General features: G+C 39.2%; 1 protein-coding gene across 1 annotated transcript; it reads left to right on the top strand.

Annotated features, from left to right (window-relative positions):
- Positions 1-765: 765 nt before the first annotated feature.
- On the top strand, positions 766-23,549 carry LOC119776138 (caprin-1-like). The gene is made up of 14 exons (XM_038274409.1): positions 766-924; positions 4,010-4,165; positions 4,270-4,332; positions 4,440-4,526; positions 4,622-4,860; positions 7,094-7,176; positions 13,882-14,058; positions 15,378-15,430; positions 15,515-15,598; positions 19,230-19,409; positions 19,479-19,587; positions 19,667-19,728; positions 19,812-19,904; positions 23,376-23,549. Exons 2-14 carry the CDS (start codon positions 4,010-4,012, stop codon positions 23,532-23,534), a joined length of 1,545 nt encoding a protein of 514 aa, XP_038130337.1. The 5' UTR covers positions 766-924; the 3' UTR covers positions 23,535-23,549.
- The last annotated feature ends 1,679 nt before the right edge of the window (positions 23,550-25,228 follow it).

The raw sequence follows: 25,228 nt of genomic DNA, 5'->3' as shown, positions 1-25,228 counted from the left end.
TTGATATGAAATAAACCTCTGGAAAAAAGTTAAACATTTCACATTTAAATGTATTATCCAACCTATGGGCTGGAAATTGAAATTTTAGCAATTATGTAAATGTGCAAAGCAAATATTATACATATTGACAGTGTAGCCTGACTACATGTTAGTATTTTTTCCACAAAACGTTTATGTGCAGGTTAAAAATTGCCCTAAAAAACATAATGATAAATAATAATCATGGTTATCAGCAACGCTGTTATTATTATTATTATTATTATTGTTGTTGGTTTTTTTACGTTATATTATATCAGCATAGCCTACGATATCATATTTTGATATGAAAAAAAAATTAAATATAACATGATAAATAGAAAAATCTTTATTGTTAAAAAAAGTTCTTATTTCAAAATATTAAGTATAGGTAATTAATCAATAAGTTCCCCTTAATTTTTTTTTTTTTTGTTAATGCTGTAGAGTTATAAGAAAACACCCATACAGATGAGATAAATGCCTTACCTATAGCAGAATCAAAGCATATGATTGTGCAGATTTTTTGCAAAGAGTATGTAGAGAATTATGCCTGTCTATAAATACAATTAATTTGTCTTTCAGCTCTCGTCCCTTTGCCATAATTCAAATCATACATTTATTCTTCGTACGTTGGGAAAATGTGAACAGTCATAGTCGATGTGCTAATTTTTATATTGTTTTTTAGTTGTGCTGATTTTATCAGGCATATCACGAACAGCTAAAAAGGGAACCTCAGCCTTTATAAAGAGTTTCTCCCCCCGTTTAACCGTCTCAGTTGTCGGTGAGGCCGGCCGGGCGGATCCCATATCAGAGTGAAACAGAAAAATAAAAAGCAACACAACTACAGTAACAACTTGGCCTTTACCTAAATTAAGATAACAAGCTCCCCCGTGGATATATAACCAGAAGGTGGGTGAATCGGGAGTCAGGCATGTCGAGGAAACAAGGTGCCCGACTCGCTGGTGGTCAGCACGCGCTGGTGTTAACATCAGACAGGCGAGCTAATGCTAAGTCAGCGTTGTGTGCTAACGGTAGTACGGCCATGGCCACTTTTACCGAAACTGGAAGGAAATGCAGACAAACTGACCTCACTGTTGAGGAGAACACGGCTTTATTACCCTGAATTACCGATACGTTGCTTATTATTGTGTAACTTAGTCTCGTGTTCTTGCTAGATTGTTGGGAACGAAAGTTACCCGGTTGTGGCGGATATCGCCTGTTTAGCAGAAACAGTTCTTGTGTTACGAAACTAAATATTCCAAAAGTTTAAGCTACATATTGTGCATTCTTTTATTTATTGTGAAACTCTCTTGACTGTACCATCATATAAAAAACAAGACATGTCATCGTAAACAAGGTTTCTCTTGAAGTGCCCTTTTGAATGCGTAGCTTAGCACCACACGTTAACATACAATACTGAAGTCAAGCCAGCCTCCACCTCGGAATCGATCACAAGTTATCGGTCGCTCATAGACTGTGAAGTACGGTACCACTGCTGGCTTAGACTTTTCAAAACAAAACCTTCAAGTTTAACTTATAAACCAGGATTGGTTAATATTTTGCAACCGTCTGGTCTTAAAATAATTTCTTATATGCTTATGTGAATATGAATATATGATAATTTTTATTTTATGTGGTTAGAGTTTAACATGGTTAATTTGTGCTCTTTATTCCAGGATGTCCATTTATTTGACATAAGCTTAAATTGTTGTTAAACCAAAACTTTGTTTCCCTTTACTGATTTCACTTCAGGGTGCCAGTCTAGTAAAGCAACCCTCGATGTTTCTCACTAGTATTCATCAAGGTCTGATGTGGAATTTTAAAATGAAATCCCATCAAAATCTGTAAAATTGGCAATATTTATCTCTTTTTCACTACTTTTTGTCAAAGGTCTTCAATCTTTGATGTGGGATTTAAGAATTAAAGTCTCAATATCTGTAAAATTGGTCACTTTTCCCTATATTTTTATATTTTATTCTCAAATATTACGACGACACTCCACATTTCAAATCTCACATTTCAAATCTAACGTCAGACCTTCGTAATATTTAGTGAGAAGCACCTAGGGTTGTCCTACTGTCACTTTGAAGTGAAATCAGGAACTGGTATTGGAATTTCTGGGCAATAGACATAGAAATATAATAAAAAAAATCTAAATTTTACAGATTTTGTTGGGCTTTAATTTAGAATTCCCACATCAGATCTCAATATTTGGTGAGAAGTATCCACTGGTGTCCTACTGTCACTCTGATGTGAAATAACTAACTGGAAATATGGAGTATTTTAGAAATATTCCTGGAAAAATAGATAAAATTGCCAATTTCACATATGTTGATGCGGTTTAGTTTTGAAATTCCATATCAGACCATGATTATCTTACGTGAGAAATATTAAAGGGTGCTCTAGCATTACCCTGAAGTCAAATTAGTAACTGGAAACAGTAAAATTTATGGCCTTTCTGAAATTGTGCACAAATTAACCATGTAAAACACCAACAACAACAAAAATCCATATTCACATAAGAGCATAAATAATTCTTGGCCCAAAGATGTATAAATTATAACTAATTCTAGTTAATAAACGTTATAATTTATCAGTAATAATTATTATCGGTATTATTTTGAACAGTTAAGCCAGCGTTGGTACCATATTTCATAGTGTATGCGAGACCAAAAAGCCAGTGAGGGCTGGCTTGATGGTTTTTGAATTCGATGCTGGCTGTACTTCGGTTATTTAATTTGGATAAATCCGTTTCTTTCTAAATGTTCAACCATTCAGACGTCATCTATCTCAACTTGTTTTGTGCGAAATCGTGTTTTTAAGACTATAAATCATATTGAAAGGCAACAAAGCCTATTGGTGACCTGTTTTGTGTTGATTTCAACATTTGATTACATTTTGACATGTATTATCTGCTCACTCCTATCATGCTTGCTTTCTTATCTCCATTTTTGCTTACAAAATGCACAACAAATTAGTTATATATATATATATATATTTTTTTTTTTTTATCCATATATTGGCCAGCTGGAGTTTATGATTCAAGATTAAAAGTTGTGGAATAATCTTGGTAAAGTATCAGCCATACAGTACTCATTTACTGTCATAATCTTTGTATTTATGTGCCTGTTAGTTGTAACACAGAGTTCCAGTTTTAAAGTAGCTTTAATTCTATCATGCAGTTCCTTTATTTTATTTTAAGAAGATTCCAGTAAAGGGACCAATGCTCTGCTTTTATCTAGAAAGAAATTAAACTACTAACTCCTCATGCATCAATGGGGACTGCTAGTTAACTCCTTCCTCTTTAGACTAAAATGTTCCTGACAGTAATGACCTGGGAGGTAATGGGGTGAAAAATGCTCCTTTAAGTATCAGAGGTGTACCGATTCAGCTTAAAATGTTTGATTTAAGTCAGTTTATTTATGAAGAACTATTAAAAAAATGCATCCAAACTTGATTTTTCTTCCTTTTTTTTTTAGATAACTGTGATAATTGTGATAATTCGTTTCAAGAACTATTAAAATGGAAAATGATGTACTTGCTGCAACTTCTTTAATTAATCTGAAGTATTAAATCTAACAGAAAATCAAAGGTATTTCAAGCATTTATTCATTCGAGATTACAGCCGGGATGCCATGAGCAGGATGTCTGTTTAGCAGCTCAATTTACACGGTTATTTGAGCAATGGCCCCTCTAATTATCTAATATTAGCTCAGTATACATCTTAATCTGTGAAAAAAGCGGATGTATAATATCCATATAGTAATCATTTATAGCTGTTTATTATAAATCTGTGCATTTTAGAAGCAATGGGAACATTTTTAATGGCTTTTGTGAAGCTGTTTCATTTTAGCTGCAGGTTTAGTAAATATTTTTTTTTTATACTATATATTCTTTCCAGACATGTATCTTTACTTTAGGCACCTTTTTATTAATGATATAAATTATTGCCACTATCACATGTTGTAGTGTTAATTGGTTATTTTTCCTTTAGATGCCCTCAGCAATGAATGCAAACAGGACAGTGCAATCAGCCAGCCCAGAGATGGGATCCGCTCCAGGGTCAATGGGCGGCTGTGGGCAGTCTGAGGTATTGAAGCAAGTGTTGTGCGTCATCGACAAGAAGGTCCGCAACATGGAGAAGAAGAAGGTGAGGTTTTTAAACCAAACGGGACTCATTATTAAGTACAACCTTTGACAAAATGCATTGCTGACTCTAAGATTATTTCTGCGCCATGTTCTGTGCGATTGCAGAGCAAATTGGACGACTATAAAGTCAGGAAGAACAAGGGGGAGGGTCTCAACCAGGACCAGCTGGTGAGAGAACTGAAGTTTGATCATTCTGTCTTTGTAATAATAGAAAATGTGCAATAAGTTCACCTTCTATTAGTTTTGAACCTTTTGTTTCTCTGGGATGTTTTTAGGAGGCTCTCTCCAAATACCAAGAAGTCACGAATAATTTGGAATTTGCCCGAGAGCTGCACAAGACGTTTATTACACTGGGACAAGATGTAAGAGGTTTTTTGTTTAATGGTTATTTTTAAGTTTTTCTGAGTTGTGTGTTTTTAAACTTTTTTTTCTTCTGAATTATCCTCATGACGATCAGCTCCAGAAGGTAGTGAAGAAGACGGCTCGGCGGGAGCAGCTGCAGCGAGAGGAGGCGGAGCAGAGGAGGCTGAAGACCGTCCTTGAGTTGCAGTTTGTCCTGGATCGGTTGGGTGACGAGGCCGTAAGGCAGGAGCTGAAGCAGGGGTTGGGCGGCTCACCGCTTCTGACGGACGAAGACCTTGCTACTTTTGATGAGTTCTATAAGTTGGTGGGACCAGATCGCGATCAGAACGTGAGGTTGGTTGAATATAATACAATGTCAGAGATGTCAGCTATTTAATTTGTAGGTTTAGAGTAGGGGTGTAAATCACATCCATCATGGCGATTCGATTCAGTATCGATTTCCTGACCCAACGATTCGATTATTTTCAATACTCAAGAATACACCAAGATACGATTCGATTAATAGGTTCATTTTCTTTTCTTTCTTTTTTTTAACACCTTACAGGCTAGACTATGTTTTAAATTTGAAATAAATCAATAAAAGCTGTAATATCAGCAAATAACAGAAGTAGAAAAGTTGCATCAAAAAATACTGCACAAAATCTGTGCAATGAGTGAGATAGAAGAGCAAGGTGCGTGAGAACGCTGGGACCCTTTTTCCACCTGGATCTCCGCTCTTTTTGGCCCTCATGTCCCTCCGTCGTCAGACTAAACTCGCCCCCACTTCCTCTCCGCCTCGGCCGTATGTAGACCCGCAACGTGTAGCACAGACCACGCTTCAATATTGAGCATAAAAGAAAAATGTCTGTGTCAAGCTTACTGCGACACACTGCTGTAAGAGTATAACCAGGAAGCGAGGTCGGAGGGCAAAATAGGTTTAGCGCCACCGCAGCGCGGGAGGGAGAATTACGTCCAGGAGCAAATGGATAAAAATAGACCAGAGAAAAAAACAAAACATGAATCGATTCTCTTGTGGACGTGTCGATGCATCGGATCGTCGGCTGTTGGATCGATGCATCGATACAAAACGATTATTATTTACACCCCTAGTATAGAGGACGATCTTTTATTTCCGGGGGGATCATCTAAATAAATGGTCCTCCCAACTGTCAATCATTCTGGTGATACGTTTACATAAGGCCGTCCTATGTGCTCGTCCAATTAGCTATCTTTTTCTGCGCATGTGCACTGTCAGGTGTTTATCTGTGAGCTACGGTTTCAGTCATTGAAGCTTACCTTTCTCACCGCGGTTCTTTGAAAATGGCCGATGGCCGTAAGAGGAAAAGTGTCTACGAAGTGTATCAGAAGAAAAGGAAGACCTCAGAAGAGGCAGATATATCCCAGAATGCTTTGTGCAGAGAGCTCTCCTCTCAAAGCATTATGGGATTTGCAGTCACAGGGACCCGCTGTCGCTACTAAACAGCAGCGACTAATAACAAAGATGGTGCGGGCACTGCGCGGAGGAGGAGGCGTTATGTGACCAACGCAACAAATTGCAGCTATCATCTGTCTGAACGGTCAGTTAACGGAGTTTGCTATATAGCCTCCGCTGTATGTGGACACAGTAAGCTTGTATGAGCTATTAGAACAGCACATTTTAAACAGGGTTTGCACGAGGAGGAATGGGTTCTTCTGCATGCTCTTGAATGCACAAAAGCATGCCTGAATTTTGCCCTGAAATCGAAGGCTTGATGGTTCAAGCTCCGACTTTCAGTGTTGTTGTGTCCTTGGGCAAGACACTTCGCCTGCATTGCCTACTGATAGTGGTCAGAGGGCCCGGTGGCGCCAGTGTACGGCAGCCTCGCTTCTGTCAGTGAGCTCCAGAGGAGCTGTAGCTACAATGTAGCTTGCCACCATCAGTGTGAGAGTGAATGGGTGAATCACTGAATGTAGTGTAAAGTGCTTTGAAGTCACCTGACTTGAAAAAGTGCTATATAAGTATTAGGGATGGAACGGTTTATGAAAACCGTCCGAACCGTTCGGTTCGCGTGTGTTTCGTTCGGTTCATGCGCTGCTCCTTTTTCTCATAGGCGAAGCGTTTACACTCCAGAGCAGAAGGTGGCAGTACTTCGACCAAAGCCAACCACCAGTAGTAAACAAGAAGAAGAAGAAGCGAAGCAGCGTAGCCGGGTGTAGCAGAAAAAAATCAGTTGTTGTGGAGAATTGTGTGGGTATGGCGAGTGGGAAAGAACAGGAGTTGGAAGACGCGCCAGCAGCACTTTATAGGTCTGCTGTATGGGACCACTTTGCATTTAGAGTGACCTACGATGACGGCGGGAAGAAAGTTGTGGATAAAAGTGCAACAGTGTGCAAGCATTGTGCAACACGTTTTGTTTATGCTAACATCAACATATACCGAACCGAAAACCGTGACCACGAAACCGTGAACCGAACCGTGGATTTTGTGAACCGTTCCAGCCCTAATAAGTACAGGCCATTTTTTAAGTGGAGAGGGCGGGTCTTTTAAAAAAATCCTCCACAATACCTTTAAAACAGAGATTCTGGCATCTACTTGTGTTGCTTGCAGGTTGGCTGATCAATATGAGGAAGCATCTGTGCACCTTTGGGACCTGCTTGAAGGGAAGGACAATGCTGTAGTTGGAACAACATGTAAGTATTAGTCAATACGTGGATGGCAACCTTAGCTTTACTTTTTCTCTTGCATGCCTCATTATCTTCAGATAAGCTAACCTTAGAAGGGTTTTATTAGCCTTTCCTCACTTATTACAGTATATTATAATACTAATATGCTCTACGGTTAAAACTAGAGCTGCAGAGAATTAAACATATGATGTTGGGGGGAAATCTATGTTGCCTCTGTCTGGTTTCTTTGACTTGTGAGGAGTAGTAAATGCAGAACAATGGTGAGAGAAGGGCTGGGCAAAACAACTAAAAAATAAAATCTAAATTTAAGTCATCTCGGATGCTTACAATTTTAATTGAAGTATTAAATCTTGTGCATGTAATACAAATGTTCACTCAACAAAAGTGTAACTGATTTTTTTTATCAGTAAAAAATGTACACCGATATATTCAGTACAAGTGCAAGAAAAAAAGAGCTTCATATGCTGAAATATGCAATTTATCGAACAGTCAATAACATTTTTTTTTCGGGTAAGTAGGTGGTTTGTAAACAGCAGCTGTTTAGAGCCCAGTTTACTTCGATATAATGCAGTTAAGCTCATTTACGGCTGAAAAAAATCGACTGGACCAAAGGTCTGTAGTAGTTGCAAAAAAAAAAGCAGACTTTTCCAAGAGCGCTTGTCGTCTTTCGTTGTACAGTTTTGATAGCGCAACCTCTGCAAAGTATTTGCTACTCGCAGGGTTCCCGCGGGTCCTTAAAAAGTCTTAAAAGGCATTGAATTCTTCAAAATAAAACTAAGGCCTTAATTGGTATTAAAATGTCTTAAATTAGTCTTTCGTAGGTCTTAATTTTTAAATTAAGACCATAAATAGGATTGTTTTTATTATGATTTATTTTTGTAATCTAAATAAAACGTTTAAAAAAAATAACGGCTCTCCATTATTGGTTGCGTCCCGATAGCGGAACCAATAAAGCGTTGTTGCGGCCGGGACATTTGGGAGATGCACCATTTACTTTTTGTCTGGAAAATATGAGCAAGTGTAAATGTAACCAAAACAGTCTCCAGCCAAGAGTTTCCTCCATGGCTAAAACCAGGGAACATCCATGAGGCTCAGTTGATTTTGTGCAAGAAGTCATTCAAGCTCAGAACGATGGGAATTAAGGCAGTGGAGTCGCACATGCGAAGCACGAAACACAAAGCGTCAAAATGGAGTTACCGAGAAACAGCCGGTATTTCTCAGTTTAGTTCCACCCTTGTCTCTGCAACGCCTCCACTTATCACCAAATCAAACATACTAAGAAAACCATAGAAAGAAAAATAGCTGCAAAAAAGACTTAGCACTGGTTATGTTGGGGCTTTAAAACTGATTTGTTTTGTTCCCTGCTAAAACAAAGTTTGTGAATTCAGTTAAATAATTGTTAAAATATATCTGTCATTTGTGTGTTTTTAGCTTTCTTCCTGTATGGGAAGCTTTTCAAAATTTGAAACATTAGTGCAGTGGTTTATGTTAAAATAAACCTTTGGGTTAAGTTGTCGCAATCAGGTTTTGCTTGCGTTTCTTGTGAATTTGGTCTTAAATTTTTATTTCAAGTGGCATTAAAACGTCTTGAATTTAACTTGCCTTATGCTGTAGGAACCCTGACTCAGCAGATCAGATTTAGAATGACACAATTTTAGCTTGTGAAAGAAGCCACGCTTCTGTACGGTGTGAATGGGAACCATGTCCATCCCTATATGAACAGCTACAACGTCTGTCATCTGCTTCCATCGCATCCTAAGCTTGTCGTACGGCACAGAATGAGGTGGCCATGGTTTTGTGCTTTTCGTGTCGTGTTTGTTCTTCGCTCGTGCTACCAACACTGCACTCCCAAAGCTCCGAGTGCTCTGTGCAGTGCCTTTGCCGGAGATGCTGAAACAAGCTAGTTGTGCCGCTAGTCTTGGTTTTGACAGCATTTCGACAAACATTGCACACTACTGTAGTCTGCTCCTCATTTGCCTTTTCAAAGCCGAACCGCTTCCATATAATCAATGAAACACGAGTCCCTTTTCTCAGTACCAACTCTTCAGATTGAGCAGCGGCCATGGCGCAAGTAAACAGTGCAGCCTGCTATCTGGCGGAGGAGGAGAAGGAGGAGGAGATAGGCGGCAGAAGCAAACGCCAAGTAAAAAAAAAAAAAGACTTGCTCAATTTTACTATTTAGAAAATGTAAAATCTTGGACTTTTAAAAACATAAATTGGTCGAATTAAGTCGATTTATCACCCAGTCATAGGTGAGAGACTGCTTGGTTGCCGCAGCTTCCTTTTTTAATGAAATGGCCACTTGTTACCATGGTTTCCAAAAAAAAACAACCTTTTAATTAAAGAAAATATATACCCATAATTGCGTAATATATTGAACCACAATGAACTGTTTAGATGCGCTGTAGATCATTACATTTCAGGTGAATGATAACATCATACTCCTCCCCCGCAGTCCTACGCTCTATATAGTGGGGTTCCTCTATTTCTGTGCTCTGCTTCCACACTTGATTCTAGTGGCTGAATTTCCCTCTCAGCACGTAGTCCTGGTGATGACCTGCTTGTTAGACTCAGGTGTGTTGATGCAGAGATGCATCTAATATGTTCAGGACCCTACTAGATATAGATATAGTCATTGCAATATTTAAAAATAAAATCCCTCTTTGCCCTTTCATGATATTTTACAGCCATACTATGTAGGTAAAATAAGTGAAATCTTGCCCTTTCAGTGGAAAAAATTGCATTGTTTCCAATTGATTAGAAATGGTAAAAAAAATAATTAGGATTTTGGCTATGATTCAATTCTATTCAGTTTATTTCTATAGCGCCAATTCACAGCACAAGTTATCTCAAGACACTTCAAAATTCAACCAGATCATCCAGTCAGATTGATTCAAAGTTTTCTTTCTAAGGGAAACCAGCTGATTGCATCGACTCATTGACTCTTCAGCAATCCCTCACACTAAGCATGCTTGTAGCAACAGTGGAGAGGAAAAACTCCCTTTGAACAGGAAGAAACCTCCAGCAGAACCAGGCTCAGTGTGAGCGGCCATCTGCTGAGGCCCACTGGGGTTCAAGGAGACAGAAGCAGACATAGAAAAAGAAGCATAGATACAAAAGGCAACTGTCAACCAGCTCCACAGGCGGCCCCGTCCAGGAAACACACAGCCAGGCAGACGAGCTCCGAGCCAGCTCCCATATCAGAGGATGAAGAGAGCACATCCAGTTAGTCACAGTCAGAGAAACAGGACTACACTGGAAAACAGGCCAAGCTCCAACATCTAGAAACAAAGGTGTTGATGGCAGCAGCACAGCTGATATTTCTCTCCAGGATGGAGTCACAGCCAAACAGGAACAGACCAGATGAAGCTACTATGAGAAAAAGCAGAGAGAGCAGAAGGTTAGAGATTGAACTAACAGATTCTGCAGAGTGGGAGAATAGAGATAGAATGAAGCAGAATGATGAAAAAGGGGTCCCTATGTCCTCCAGCAGTCTAAGCCTATAGCAGCAGAACTATAGAGATAGCTCAGGATAACCTGAGCCACCCTAACTATAAGCTTTATCAAAAAGGAAAGTTTTAAGCCTAGCCTTAAAAGTAGACAGGGTGTCTGCCTCACGGACTAAAACTGGTAGTTGGTTCCACAGGAGAGGAGCCTGATGACTAAAAGATCTGCCTCCCATTCTACTTTTAGAAATTCTAGGAACCATTAGTAAACCTGCAGATTGAGAGCGAAGTGCTCTGTTAGGAACATAAGGAACAATCAGATCTCTGATATCAGATGGAGCTTGGCCATTTAAGGCTTTATATGTGAGAAGGAGAATTTTAAATTCTATTCTGGATTTAACTGGAAGCCAATGAAGAGAAGCCAGGATAGGAGAGATGTGATCTCTCTTTAAATTTTTCATCAGAACTATGAGAACTATAAGAACTTTGATGACAATTGTGTTGTTTTTTTTAAGTGAGGAACTGTGTTGCGTATATTTCCTTTTAACTGAAAAAATAATACTGATGAAAGTGTGACTGGGCCGGTGTTCTGTCAGACCAGCATACCCATAGTCAATACCCGTTTGTCCCTTCAGTTTATCCCTTTAGTTTTGTACAAAAAAACAAATTATTTAATTTTTTGTTTTTTAAGTATTTCTGCGTTAACTGGTTTCTAAGCATTAACCAGCCTTAAAGAGATACACGCCGGTCGAGGTTAGTCTCGTGAGACCATCCTGATCTCGCGAGCTTTCAAGGTTTCACTTGCAGATCAGTCTGGAGACTCTCCGTTGAAGAAAATTTGGAGCCGTTCACCAAACGAACGTCCAATCAGCGTTGGCTTTGAGGCGGGTTGAGGTGTGACGCAACGAGAAGCGCGACAGTTCAGTCTAAAGAACATGGCGGCTTCAGCCGATGAAACTAGCGTTAGCGTGGCTATCGAGCAAGTTTTATCGGAATTACAGAGTATTTCTTCACTGAAAGAAGAGCAAAACACTGCTCTGGAGGCTTTTCTCAGAGGAAAAGATGTTTTTGCTCTTCTCCCGACTGGTTTCGGCAAGAGTTTGATCTATCAATTGGCTCCTCTTCGTCGTCGCTCTGTTAGTACGTCATATGCTTCGTTGATCTGATTGGTTTATTTGTCCCGTCTATCACCAACATAGGCCAATCAGCTAACCAGTATTTTCGCCCCTTCCCAAAATTACTTCAACGGAAGGTTTCCAGATGGATATGCAGAGCTTCTTATTCATCTTTTACTGGTTTAGCTTCCAGATAGATGAGTCCGAGTATCTCAGTCTCACTGCGGAGCTGAGTCCGATGTGGTTTTTAGACGTACAGTGTGAGCAGGTAGATCGCATCAGAGCATTGGGCCGCACAGTGTGAGAACAAACATTGTGGGCTGTTTACTTTTAATCCCTGCGGTTGCGTCGTACAGTGTGAGATGTAGCTGCGTGCAACGATTGAAAAAAAATCATACAGTGTATGCCCGGCTTTAGCAGATGTGATTCATGGGAATTTCATCTCTGTGACCTTTTGCAAGTGGGCGATCTTATTGGCAGGGGTTGATGTTAAGGATTTTTGTCACTTGCCCGAAGGGCAAAATGTTTTTTTGTAATTCAGTAAGTTTCCAGGTTCCTGGTGTGTATCTGCATGCGTCAGATAATGAATTCAAGCCTACATTACCGTGTTAACATGCTTTTCAATCCTTCCTGCTCATTCTTTTCAAACTAAACTTTGCTTTAAACTGTTGTGTGCTTGGAAAAATATAAATTGTAATGTTAAAAATAAAAAATAAACTTGACAGGTTAGAAACTTACACTACTACTACTCACCAATTTAACATGTTTAGCTCTATAACATTTAAATGCACCACTCCAATGTCTAAGAGAAAAAAAATTTAATGAAAATTTTTTTATGTATGACCTGCATCACTGTACAGAAGACTGCCATATGATAGAAATATTTACACTGTGCGCATACAGTTATTATTTTCCTAATCCCTGACTGATCATTTTTAATCTAGCGTGTATTATAGTATAGATTAAATTCATCATCCAGCTGCTGCTCTGCAGAATTCTCTCCCCAAGAGCTGAATCACGCCATCTAGCGGAAAATCACGTGGCTATTTCAAATCACGCCAGAATGTGTACAAAACAACAAAGATGGTGCCGGCAACGCTTGTGGGTCGTTTTCAGCGAATGTCGGTGATTTTAAAGCAATTTTGAGTGATAATTTCTTTTTGCGACCATTGCACTTGCCCGACAATAAAAACTACTTGCCCAGGGCGATCGGGCGATGGTTAACATCGAGCCCTGATTGGTGTTTAGGTAAATAATCTGCTGCCCTGAAACTCTTTCCAACTCAATAAATGTTATATTGGCTGTAAAATAGAGGTCCTAAATACTCAAAGATATACCTGTCCTTTGCAATTTGTATACTGCAATGAAAATATAGCTGAAATAGATTGTAAAGCCCTAATTGGGTCTAAATTTCGATTAATCATATTTCAACAGTCATGTTTCTAAACCATAAAAACTTATTCAGAGCTTCTGAATAAATGTTTATCGTCTAACTTGGGCTCCAAAAACTTAGTAAATGTGGCTACATAAGCTGTTAAAAAAAAAGAACAGAAAAATCATAAAAACAAAGTTCTTGGTGACTTGGATGCCTTCTCCACATGTTATAACGAGTCCCCTGATGACAGGGGCCAAAATCCAACAATTTAAACATCCAGAACACATTAAAAAGTTCCTGCTGCTGACTGCAGTCAGGCTCCTCTCTTTACCTACAGCAATTTAAAGGAAAACTGTGTTCATGTTTTGGAAACAGGAATTTGGAAGCATATCTGCATTGGTTGGGAGTATTGATGTTGGCTCAGTCTGTTACAGGAAGTAGCCACAGAGGCCTTAATTTCTTCAAAATGCATAAAACTTTATTACTGATTGAATGGTTTACAATTGTTCTAATCGCAGCTTAAGTGTTGAATGTATTTGAGATGTTCATCTTTTTTTCAAATATCTAAATGTTTAAAAAGGCAGTTAAATGTCAATAACATATACTAGAGAGCTTATTTTAAACCTCCAAATGTTCCTGTAAATATTCCATGTATTTCGAAAAATGTAGCTTATAAAGTAACGCTATAGCTCTGACCGCGTTTACATCTGCGATAGATTTGCTACATGATTGGACTTTCTCATTGTTGCTGCTGACCTTGTTAATCCTCTGCTAGACAAGGCACTGAAAGAGACATTGGACCAGGTTCTGCTGAGTGGGTACTTTGACCGGATTCCATCTCACCAAAATGGAGTGTGCGAGGAAGAAGAGGAGGAAGAGCCAGCAGCTGTAGCAGCAGCAGCAGCACCAGTCACTGAATCATCAGAGGCAGAAGAGCAGACGGTTGACCCAGGTTATTCTCTTTTCTTCTTTCTCATACCCCATTTACTCTCTAGCCTTTTGAAAATGGAACGCGACTGAACCGGACCTTGCCAAACACAACCGAACCGCGCTAATTCTAGTGCTAGTTTGGCTCGGCGCATCTGAGACTCGGTTCTTTGATAACAAAGGACGGATGAGCAGACCGCATCATCTCTCAGTGAAATTTGGGCGGAGGACGTATTCCAGGTACATAAGTTCCTGAATGCCTCCATGTTTGTTTGTGTAATTCATGCCTTGACAGCTATAGTATCGTGGACTGTCGATTGGAGGCATAGAACTGTGCTAACATTAGGAGTGGAATGGTTCACAAAATCCACGGTTCGGTTCACGGTTTCGTGGTCATGGGGTTCGGTTCAGTATATGTTGATTGTTACCCCGAAATCCTATAAAAATTTATGAAAAAAAAACAAAAAAAATTAATGGATTGTAATTATTTTTAATGATCCGAGGAAACCCTGGATCATTTCCGTATGTTTTGCTGCTTTGAATTTAATCATCTGGCGCATGCTCTCTACGATCTCCAAGGAACGCAGAGCGGACGGGAGCCACAGTGGAGGCTATAGGCTTTGCTTTGAGCAGGCGGTCTGGAGCGCAGCGGGGCGGAGCGCTGACGGAGGATGAGGGATTTCGGGGTTAGCATGACATGTTGATCGTGTTGCTGTTAGCATAACCAAAACGTGTTGCACAATGCTTGCACACTGTTGCACTTTTATCCACAGCTTTCTTTCCGCCGTCATCGTAGGTCACTCTAAATGCAAAGTGGTCCCATACAGCAGACCTATAAAGTGCTGCTGGCGCGTCTTCCAACTCCTGTTCTTTCCCACTCGACATACCCACACAATTCTCCACAACAACTGATTTTTTTCTGCTACACCCGGCTACGCTGCTTCGCTTCTTCTTCTTCTTGTTTACTACTGGTGGTTGGCTTTGGTCGAAGTACTGCCACCTTCTGCTCTGGAGTGTAAACGCTTCGCCTATGAGAAAAAGGAGCAGCGCATGAACCGAACGAAACACACGCGAACCGAACCGAGACAGTCGAACCGAACGGTTCCGACGGTTCTCATAAATCGTTCCATCCCTAGCTAACGTAATGTGTAAATGGTCATAACAACAAGCTTGGCACGATTAACTGATCCAAGCTCGGTCTGAACTCGGCACGGATCGGTTTCATGTTTCGAAGGGCTAATTTAAATGAGGCATCAGATTACTGCTTGTTTTCTTCAGTGTTTCATCAGGTGACAGTTCTCTACATTATTCTATATGAATGTTTGGGGTGTTTTTCCATTACAGAAACTGAAGTCATTGAGGAATTTACAGAGGCCATCACAGTGGAAACCACAGAAGTGAGATGAATGAAAATCCATTTTTTCTTTTTACTTTTATTTATACTTTGAAAAGTTCTTTAAATATTTTTATTTTCTTTTCAGTTCATAAACAGACAGTTCATTCCAGACAGTTCCTACAGCGGCAGTGAAAAAGAGCAAGGGGATGAGTGGACCAGGGAACCCGAGGTATGTAGCCTAAACCTCATTATTATGCCAGGGTATTTGTGAAATGCAAAAAGAAATGACCTAAATTTGCATCTCATATATTTTCAATGTTCCATATTACTGTCACTTTACCTCGTTCTAGAGCAACATTAACAAGTTCAGTTATGTTTCCCTTTTGGAGGCTGAATTTAGCCGCCCTTTAAACACCTTTAACGCATTTTATGTAACGACTTAAACCATCTACATTTTTACAGCTTTTGTTTTGAAAGCCGAGGTATTGCTTGTTGTCTGTTGTCTTATGACACCCGCATCTTATTTGCTGAGTCATGTGGTAACAAGTTGAGACAGTGAGGCTAGACGTGTCAACAAATAGGAGACATTTTTCAGATGTTTTGTCCAGCCTGTGCAGTTTGCTTTGATGGCAGCAGCAGCTTCGGTCCAAATAAATTAGCTGTCACATGTTTTTGGGGAATACAGCTGGGAGCAGTGAGTTTATCTTCTTTCTCATGTCTATAGCCGTGTTATTCTACCCCGGTCCTTATGGAACGCTGCTCTGAATGACATTTACACACCTGATGTCAATTGATGACATTTTATCAGGTTTTGCTGAACTGCAATCATCTGAATGAGGTGATATGAAGCAGAAAAGCATCTAAAACATGCAGGGCAGTGTGCCTTGAGGACCACTGTTGTTCTATAAAAGTGATTCCCAACCGGGGTATCCCTAGTTGTTATTGAGTGCATTGCAAGGGGTCGATGAAAATATTTTATTTCTTAGGTAGTAAAATTAAATAGGGCTGGGATCTGTTTTGCCTTGTGAGGACCTAATTGAAAAATTAAGCAAGCATTTATCGACCAAAAAGTAATTGGTTCTTATGTTTGAGTTCAGCTTCAACTTTGACACTCATCTGAACCAAGCAGAGGTAGGGCCCTATAAAATCCGTTTTATTTTTTACCAAAATTCCGTTTTATTTTTTCCCAAATTCCGTTTTTTCTTTTTTAATTTTTGAAAATTGCATTTTTTCCGCTTTATGTATGTATTTTTGCGCTTCCAATCAATGGAATGTTGACAAAACTTGCAAAACAATAGTTCACCTGACACGTAAAAGTCGCGAGGGAAGTGCTTGGCTCTGTACTCGGGGCTTAGCGTCGTGTTTCTCTTCGCCGTTTTGATTGGGGGGATGAGCGGAAATGACGGAGCGGGAGGGGTTGTGTCGCCCGGATTTGCGTCCCCCGGTCTGCATTTTTCCCCCATACATACGTTCTTCTCCCACACAAAAACAGAATTTCATTTCAAATGTAGAAATTCCGCGTTTACACTAGATTCCGCGTTAATTTGCCAATTCCGCGATTCCGAGATCGCGGAAATTATAGGGCCCCACAGAGGAGCAGACTGGATGTGGAGAACAGCCTGAGATCAGCTGTTTTTTGCACTGAGCTGTCAGAGCTCATGAAAGCAGCTCAGGTGTCTGAATGAAACAAAGAAAAACTGATGAAGTCAGTCTGACTATAAATTTTGTTCTGTATTTTGTTCTCAATTCATCCAGTGTAAATATGATTATAAAGGCGTTACTCAAAGGAGCTCCAGTTTTATAAATACAGGTTTATTATATGATTTCATTTTTGTAATTATTTCGATTCTTTACTGACTACATATTTATGTTGGGTTTTTTTTTAATTAAAGATTTAGTGAAAAGGTTTTTGTTTTATAATCAGTTACTGTACGTTCCACTTTTGGGCGATCATCAATCCATCTGACTGAGAGGGGAACTCCTGGTAAGACAAGATGCCCAAAGGGCAACACAAGTCAAAAAAGGTTGGGAAACGCTGGTCTATAGCACAACTCCATCCATATGGATTGGACATGGAGATTACTCTTTAAAAAAGTAGAAAAAAAAGATAAATTTTAACTGTTTATGGCCTCTTTCCCACAGAAAACATCTCGTTAAACCGAGTTTTAAAAACATGGGTCGACCCACTAACAATCGGCATTTAGCTCCCTTCCTACTGTCAAAAAAAACAAAAAAAAAGCTAGTCTAATTCCTCGCTGGCAGCTGCATGGCCTCTGTCCCCCCTGCAGCTGCGTGTCTGACGCCATCAGGCTAGGTTAGCGTAGATGATGTCACCAGTGTGACAGAAGTCAGGAAAGTAAACAATGGAGAAAAACATGGAAGGAAGCCAGGGCGTAGTCGGTGTGCTAAATTGTTTCGCTCTATTATCTGTCTGAATCCCTCTGACCAGAGCTACTCCATGTTTATCCAATGTAAACAGAGTTGTTTCTACTTGTTAGAGGGAAGCGACTGGCGCGGCGTCTTGACGTCCAAACGTTGCGTTCAATGGTGTCACGTAATTTAGCGGGTCAACCCGGCTCAGCATGCTGATCAGAGCCGGGGCGATTTTAACGCGGGTCATTTGACTCTGTGTGAGTGAGCTGTTCCCACTGGCACAAAAAGCCGGTTTAAACGGGTTTTGCCATTTGGAAAGAGGTATTAGGCCCCGTCCACACGAAGTCAAACCCTGGCCTAAACCAGCCTCTCATCCATACGAAGCCGGCGTTTCGGGGGTCTGTAAACAATCTTTTTTTTATTCAGCCTTCAGAGTGGGAAGATTTTGAAACGCCGTTTTCGCATTTCCATCTTTAAGCTCTAACCGCATTTTTTTTTTTACACGCATGCGTCATAGCGTCACCTCTAAACACGCATGCGCGACACAGTATCACAACAACAATGGCGCCGTCCTGTGTTGAATGGTTGCTGCTCATGCTACTCACCCTGCTGTCGGGCTTACAACAGAATCTTCTTCTTCTGGAATATCTCCAGGAAGAACAGAGCAATATCGACCACATAGTTCAGCACCTGAATTTGACTGAACCACGAAAATGGACCCGCAGGGCAACCATGTATAAATATTAGTGCGCATGCCCAACATTTCGTCGCTTATTTTTGCTTTGGCACCACAGCGCCACTTACAGGCCTGGCATACATTTTGCAGTGTTTTCATGCATTCGTGTGGTCGGTCACATTTATTTTACGTCTCCGTCTTTACGACAAACGTTTTGGAAAATATCAGCGTTTCGTGTGGACGGGGCCTAAGTTACAATCTATGGATTATTTTATTTTAGTAAATTGATTTAAAAGGTTGTTACTCATGAGGCTATTTGTTAATTCTTTTCAGTTTTTAATAGTTGTGGTTTACATCAAATGTAAATTAAAAACTTTAATTTTTCAAAATGAATTGAGACCAAATTTTCTAATTTGATGAGAAACTGAAGGCTTACTAAGCCACCATTACTAAAATCATCAACATAAATGACTGAAATACATCTGCTTTCATATAATGAATGAGTTTCACTCTTTGATTAATTCTGCTAAAATAAAGTAACTTTTTATAATCTTATTTGTTGAGAGGCATGCTTATATAGAGCGTTATAACCAGATTTTCCTGTATGAGAATGAAATGAGAACTATAAAAAGTGTAACGTATTTATTTTGTGAACTGGTTCACAGCTAAGAGGAGATTTTTTTTTTGTAAGCTAGGACATTTGTTACCACTGTCCTCAGTGTTATTCTAGACAAGCTGTGATTTACGGTAAACTCTCTAAAGCAAATTTTAAAATGGCTAATTTAAATGAAACTCTGAATTACTCTTACAGGCTGTTAGTGCCTTGCAACAGCAGCAACAACAACCCGTACAGCCTACAGCTCCCCCTGTTGCTCTGGAGACCCATCCCATGAACCTCACGTCTCCTGTTCCCCCAACCGACCCGCTGGTCCGTAAGCAAGTGGTGCAGGACTTGATGGCACAGATGCAGGGGACATACAACTTCATGCAGGTGGGGTGGGCTTTTCCACAACCTTCCAGATTATTGGTTGATGTTGGTGCTGATAGCTTCTCCTCTCAGGACTCCATGTTGGAGTTTGATGGACAGCCCATTGATCCCGCCATTGTGTCAGCACAGCCGATGAAACCTCCTCAGACCATGGACGTACCCCAGATGATTTGTTCTCCTGGTATGTTATTAAATTAAACACTGCTATGTGATTTGGAGAGAAGGTTTGATTTTATTGAAGTGTTTTTTTTTTCTTTCAGTTCACCCCGAATCCCGACCTACGCAACCCACCTCTGTTCCTGTACAGCCTGAGCCCTCACAGGTGATCATTGACTCATCATCACAATGCTGGTCACCAGAGTGAAGCAAATAGTAAAGGAATATGTTTTTTTTTTTTTTTTTTAGGTCCCCATCGTCTCACCAACACCCCCTCCATTGTATCAGACCTCTCATACACCAGATCCTCGACCCTCAACAGAACCCATCGACCCCATCCAGGTAAATCTGCCTGTTTGTTGAATTCTGGAACCAGATTGTTCATGCAGGAAATTTCAAGTTTTTCTCAAAATGTATCCCAGCTTTTAAAATTGGTCACACATCCATATCCTTTAAACTGCTGCACATTTAATAACTTCCTAAAAAAGTCAATGTTTTTTGAAAAAAAGAAAAACATAAAGGCAGCACAAGTAATTAAAGAAAGTTAAAATATATAAAGTAAGATGATTATATTACAAGAAAAATGAAGATAAAAAATCAAAGGAATGTTTGACTGAAAACTTAATTTTGTTTATATGGCACAAAGGTTGTTCTAAACAAATGTTATCAAGCTTGAGTTAAAGCAACTCTTTTAAAGTTCTTTTAAAGTTGTTTAGTTTAGCATAAGAACTAAAAGTTCATTCACTTCCTGAACCTCCTGAAGATGTCTAACAATTTCTTAAAATAAGTGTTTTTCCACTTAATTTGAGTAGGAAAATAAGATGATCTACCAATGAAATGAGAATTAGGGCCACTGGGAAAAAAAAAAAAAAAAAAAAGTTAACTGATTTTTAAATTTTATTTCAGTTTAGTATGGGAAAAAAGTCAGAATTATAACTTTTCTCAGAATTCTGACTTTAATCTCGGATCTCTGACTTTAATCTCGGATCTCTGAATTTAATTTCGGAACTCTGACTTTAATCTCGGAACTTCTGACTTTTTTTATTGTCAGAATTCTAAGAAAAAAGTCAGAATTCTCGGAAAAGGCCAGAAATCTTCTCAGAATTCTGACTTTTTTCTTAGAATTCTGACTAAATTCTGACAATAAAAAAAAGTCAAAATTCTGACATTTTTTCCTCAGAATTCTGACATTTTTTCCTCAGAATTCTGACTTTGATCTCGGAACTCTGACTTTTTGTATTGTCAGAATTCAGTCAGAATTCTAAGAAAAAAGTCAGAATTCTGAGAAAAAAGTTTTTTTTTTTCCCATACTAAAATGAAATAAAATTTAAAAATCAGTTAACTTGTTTTTTTTTTCCAGTGGCCCTAATCCTCTTCCGTAGAAATGAGCTTTTTTACCCTCAAAATAAGATAGATATTATGCACTTGAAATAAGAGACTGTAGTTGTTTTCTCATATTTTAAATGTAAATTGTCTTATTCCATTGGCAAAGTGTCTCACCTACCTACTCGATTTAAGAAAAAATGCACTTATTTTTAGAAAAAATGACTTACTTAAATTGACAATTCTTGCAGTGTTCCTCATATATGGTTCTGGGTTTACAGAGTAGATGTGAGCCAGAATACCTGAAAGGTCTGTAATGTGTTTTGGTGCTAAGCCAATAAATGAATTATCAACTAAAGGAAGTATCTTAAAGTCTGTTCTGAGTTACAGTGAGCAAGTGCACAGACTTTAGAACTGGGACTATGTGCTCAACTTTCTTAGCTTTAGTGAGGATGCTAGCAGCAGCTTTCTGGATCAACTGCACCTGTCTGATCAACTTTTTAGAATGACCATTGCAGTAATGAATTTTACCTTTAAACCATTTGAGACATCAGTACCTTAATCCTGGAAATGTCCCTCTGAAGGTCCAGATCTCATTCCATTCATCATTTTTTTAGCTTGATGCTGCTTTCTAGATGTAATGACTGAATCTGTTTGCCAACTTTGGAATATTTTCCTTTGGTCCAAACATTTTTTCTTCAGTTTTGTTTGATTCAGCTGATGAAAATGTTGGTAAATCTATGCACGCAGTTCTTTGCATTTAGTTTAGCGCAGTGTGCATGAGCATTCCACCTCTGTGCCATCATACCCTTAAGCAAAACTGTGGTTGCTTTTATAAGGCAACTACTTGGTTTAAAAAAAATTGTCTATCTATATCCCAAAAAAGTGAAATAATCCACTGGACTTTTTTTTTTTTTCCAAGTTTCTCTTCCCATCCAGGAAGCTTTTTCAACTCAAACTTTCTGATTTGGCTTTGAGTTCAAGGCTTTATCATTTTGAATTGAAAAAGCTTCCTGCATGGGAAGTGAAACTTTTTCAAACTTGGGGGAAAAAAAGTCCAATCGATTGTTTATTTTATTTTTTTTACACTTTTATTGAATGACTATGACTTGGATGACTGAGAATCTTTACCAACAGTCTATCATTTTTATGGTTGTTCAGGCCTCAGAGATTGATGAAAACCATTAGTCTAAATGCATCATGAGGACCAATCCGCACATCAATCCCATCAGGGATCAAAAACTATCCTAACCTTAGAAAATCAAACTACCAAGAGATAACCCCCACTTAAATGTTACCTCTGACAAGGAAAACATATTTCAGAGAGGCAGCCATGTTAACCATAATAAATGTTTAGGAGGTGCTGAAGCCCATTGCTCTGTTAACAGGGTAACTATTAGCTATGTTCTTCACAACTCTGTCTGTTTTTAAAAGAAACCATAAGAAGTACATCTTTTAAATTTCTAAGTTCAGGACCACAAACGCAGACGAAGGTGATCTGGTCTGATTAGACCTACATATAATTCTGTGGTTTACATCCCAAACACTGTGTGATAGAAAACTGACAGCCATGCTCCCCCTTCAAACCCACCACTCACATGATGAAACATGGTGATGGCAGCATCATGATGTGGAGTTCTTTTCTTCAGGAAAGAGAAGCTGGTTAGTGTTGACAGAAGATGGATGGACAGAGTTGAATAATTGATTGGGGGGGGCAGGCAGAGCAAGGCTGTACTCTAAGAGCTGCAGTTAAGGCATATTCATGTAATTGTGGCCTAGTCAAAGTCCGGAACAAAATCCATGAGAATTTGTACCAAGAGCTGAAATCCAGGGTTGGAGAGTTGGTCTTAATCCACTCTGACTGAGCTTTAGCCTTTTCTTCTATAATGTTTAAAAAACTCTTAAAATATGCAGAGTTGGTAGAAACATTCCCCTAAACATCCAGAGTAAAGGATGTAACCCTGACTCCACCCTAACCTATCCAATACAATGCCGTGGCTTTACTGTGAGGGGGAGTAAAAAGGTATAAAGAACGTCATGTAAATGGATAGAATTTGTCAGTTTTATCCATTTACAGCTGATACTTTGAGTCTATTCTCTGCATCTTGGATATTGTGTTCCAATCTTCCTAATATATTAAATAGTTGCATTCTTTTGGAATAGCTTGGTGCTTATACTGGATGACTCTGGCAAGCAGAGACTCCTAAATCAAATTCCTGCCTTTGCAAAAATACTGATAAGTTTGACTTCCACGCCAGTGGTGGCATCTTTCTCTTTAACAGCCTGTGAAAGGACACATGCTGGAGGACTAACAGCATTATTAACTTGCTGATCACTTGCTAATAAACAAAAAAAGCTTTTGCCAGACAAAAAAAGAGCTCGTCTCATATGTGGAGGGAAAATCTCATTTACAGTCTGTCCTCGACACTCAGGCAAACATTTTCATCCCAACCCTAAATCTAATGTGTGTTGTGTCTCCCTCTACAACAGACCTCCATGTCATTGTCGTCAGAACAGCCTCCCCCCTCCACAGCTCTCCCTCCTGCCTCTCAGACGCAGGTCTTTCAGCCTGTTTCCAAACCTCCTCACAGCAGTGGCATCAATGTCAATGCAGCTCCATTCCAGTCAATGCAAACAGTAAGGCTGTGATGATACTTCCTGTTTCTCTTTCTAAAGGCCAAACTAGTCTCATACTGCTAAATAATTTGCCTTCAGCCACTGAATGCCAACTCATGCTTATCTTGTGTGTTTGTCTGCATTGTTCTGCATGACATAATGTAATTAACTGCTAAGGCCTATATTGGCTCTTTATCAATAGAGAACTGGCAAAGATTTGACTTTAGTGACCTTGCTTGGGTTTAAATTTGCACAAAAACATGGTTGCTTTTTATTTTTATTTTATTTATTATTTTTGCATTGCTAGCTTTTATCCCCCATTATGAAGCCAAAAATGGTTAAAAACAGATTCTGTAAATACATTAACATCTAGGGATGTACGATATTGGGTTTTTGGCCGATATCCGATATGCCGATATTTTAAAACTCATGTAGCCGATAACCGATATCGATACCGATGTTAAAGCTGGACAAAAATAAGTAGTCATTGAAAATAGCAGTTTTGTTATCCATTTCTGACACTTTGAAAAATAATATACTCAAATATATTTTCATATGCTGATATCAAATAGATTTTTAAAAACGCGGTATCGATCTATTTTACTTTCAAAATCTCGTGAAATTTAATCGTTCTGTTACAAACTCTCGTGATATTTTGCAAATTCTTGTGAGATTTTGTTAGTAAAATAGATCGATACCGCGTCAATATATCAACATATAAAAAAATGGCAACATTTGGTGAATTTTCGGGGGATTTCGTAGCACAACGATGACATATAGCAATATTTCATTAGTAAAACAGATTGATATGGTGTTTTTAAATGGCAATATATCAGCATGTGAAGATAGTGTGATATTTTAGTGTATCAATATTTTTTCCCTCGTCTTTAGAAGTTTTTAAGTCTGTAAAAAAGAGGTTTTTGAGGAAGAAGAAGAAGTAGTATTTATTTTTATTTTTTTTAGACTTTAGAAACTCAGAAGCTGATCAAATATCAGGTTAAATATCGGTGGGGTGGCCGATGTCCGACATTCAGTTTTTAAGCCGATACAGGCCGATACCGATAGGGGGCCGATTATATCGTGCATCCCTATTAACAGCGTACACTGTGTGTTTTTTTTGTTTGTTTTTTTTTCCCATTTTTATTTTTTTCTCAATCGTTGCACGCAGCTGCTGCTCACACTGTGCGACTAATCGCAGGGTTTAGTCGTACAATGTGAGCTCACAGCTCACGATTTATATTCGGCCCGATGCTTTCATGCGATCTACCTGCTCACACTGTGCGACTTAAAACCATGTCGGACTCAGCTCCGCAGTGAGATGGAGCTGCTCTGACGCGTCTATCCTGAAGCCAAACAAATAGAAGAGGTATATTAAGCTCACTATAGGGAAACGCGCTGCCTTGGTTATTTGTGCAGTTTTATGCTGAAAGCCCTGAAAAGAAAAAATGACGTATTTGGAAAACAGACATGGCTGAGCTAACGTGGCTGCTACGGTCTGTGAATTTTACAGACAGAACTGCATTTCACTCATTGCATCCCTGCCATGCTGCTGTGTTTACTGAAGAATCCTTTTTTTGCGCACTGAGTGATTTGCCCACGACGACCTCCCGATTCCTGATCGGGAGGTCCTCGTGAGAGGTTGATTGCCGCTCGTAACCCCCTGTACAATAAAAGACGCACGATCAGGCTGAAAGTTGGGCTGATTGAAAAATACTCGCACAAATGGA

This window comes from Cyprinodon tularosa, unplaced genomic scaffold (assembly GCF_016077235.1).
Source record: "Cyprinodon tularosa strain WSP-4 unplaced genomic scaffold, ASM1607723v1 ctg911, whole genome shotgun sequence".
Classification (NCBI taxonomy): domain Eukaryota; kingdom Metazoa; phylum Chordata; class Actinopteri; order Cyprinodontiformes; family Cyprinodontidae; genus Cyprinodon; species Cyprinodon tularosa.
Note: the sequence above shows the minus strand (reverse complement) of the source record. Positions and strands in the feature narration are given on the sequence as shown.

What these genes read in the sequence shown, in the direction of transcription:
- LOC119776138 (XM_038274409.1), top strand. Translation starts at nt 4,010, where the DNA reads ATGCCCTCAGCAATGAATGCAAACAGGACAGTGCAATCAGCCAGCCCA. An exon ending in AGAGCAGACGGTTGACCCAG is followed by an intron (nt 14,059 to 15,377) that starts GTTATTCTCTTT and finishes TTTCCATTACAG; the next exon opens with AAACTGAAGTCATTGAGGAA. An exon ending in CCAGATGATTTGTTCTCCTG is followed by an intron (nt 19,588 to 19,666) that starts GTATGTTATTAA and finishes TTTTTCTTTCAG; the next exon opens with TTCACCCCGAATCCCGACCT.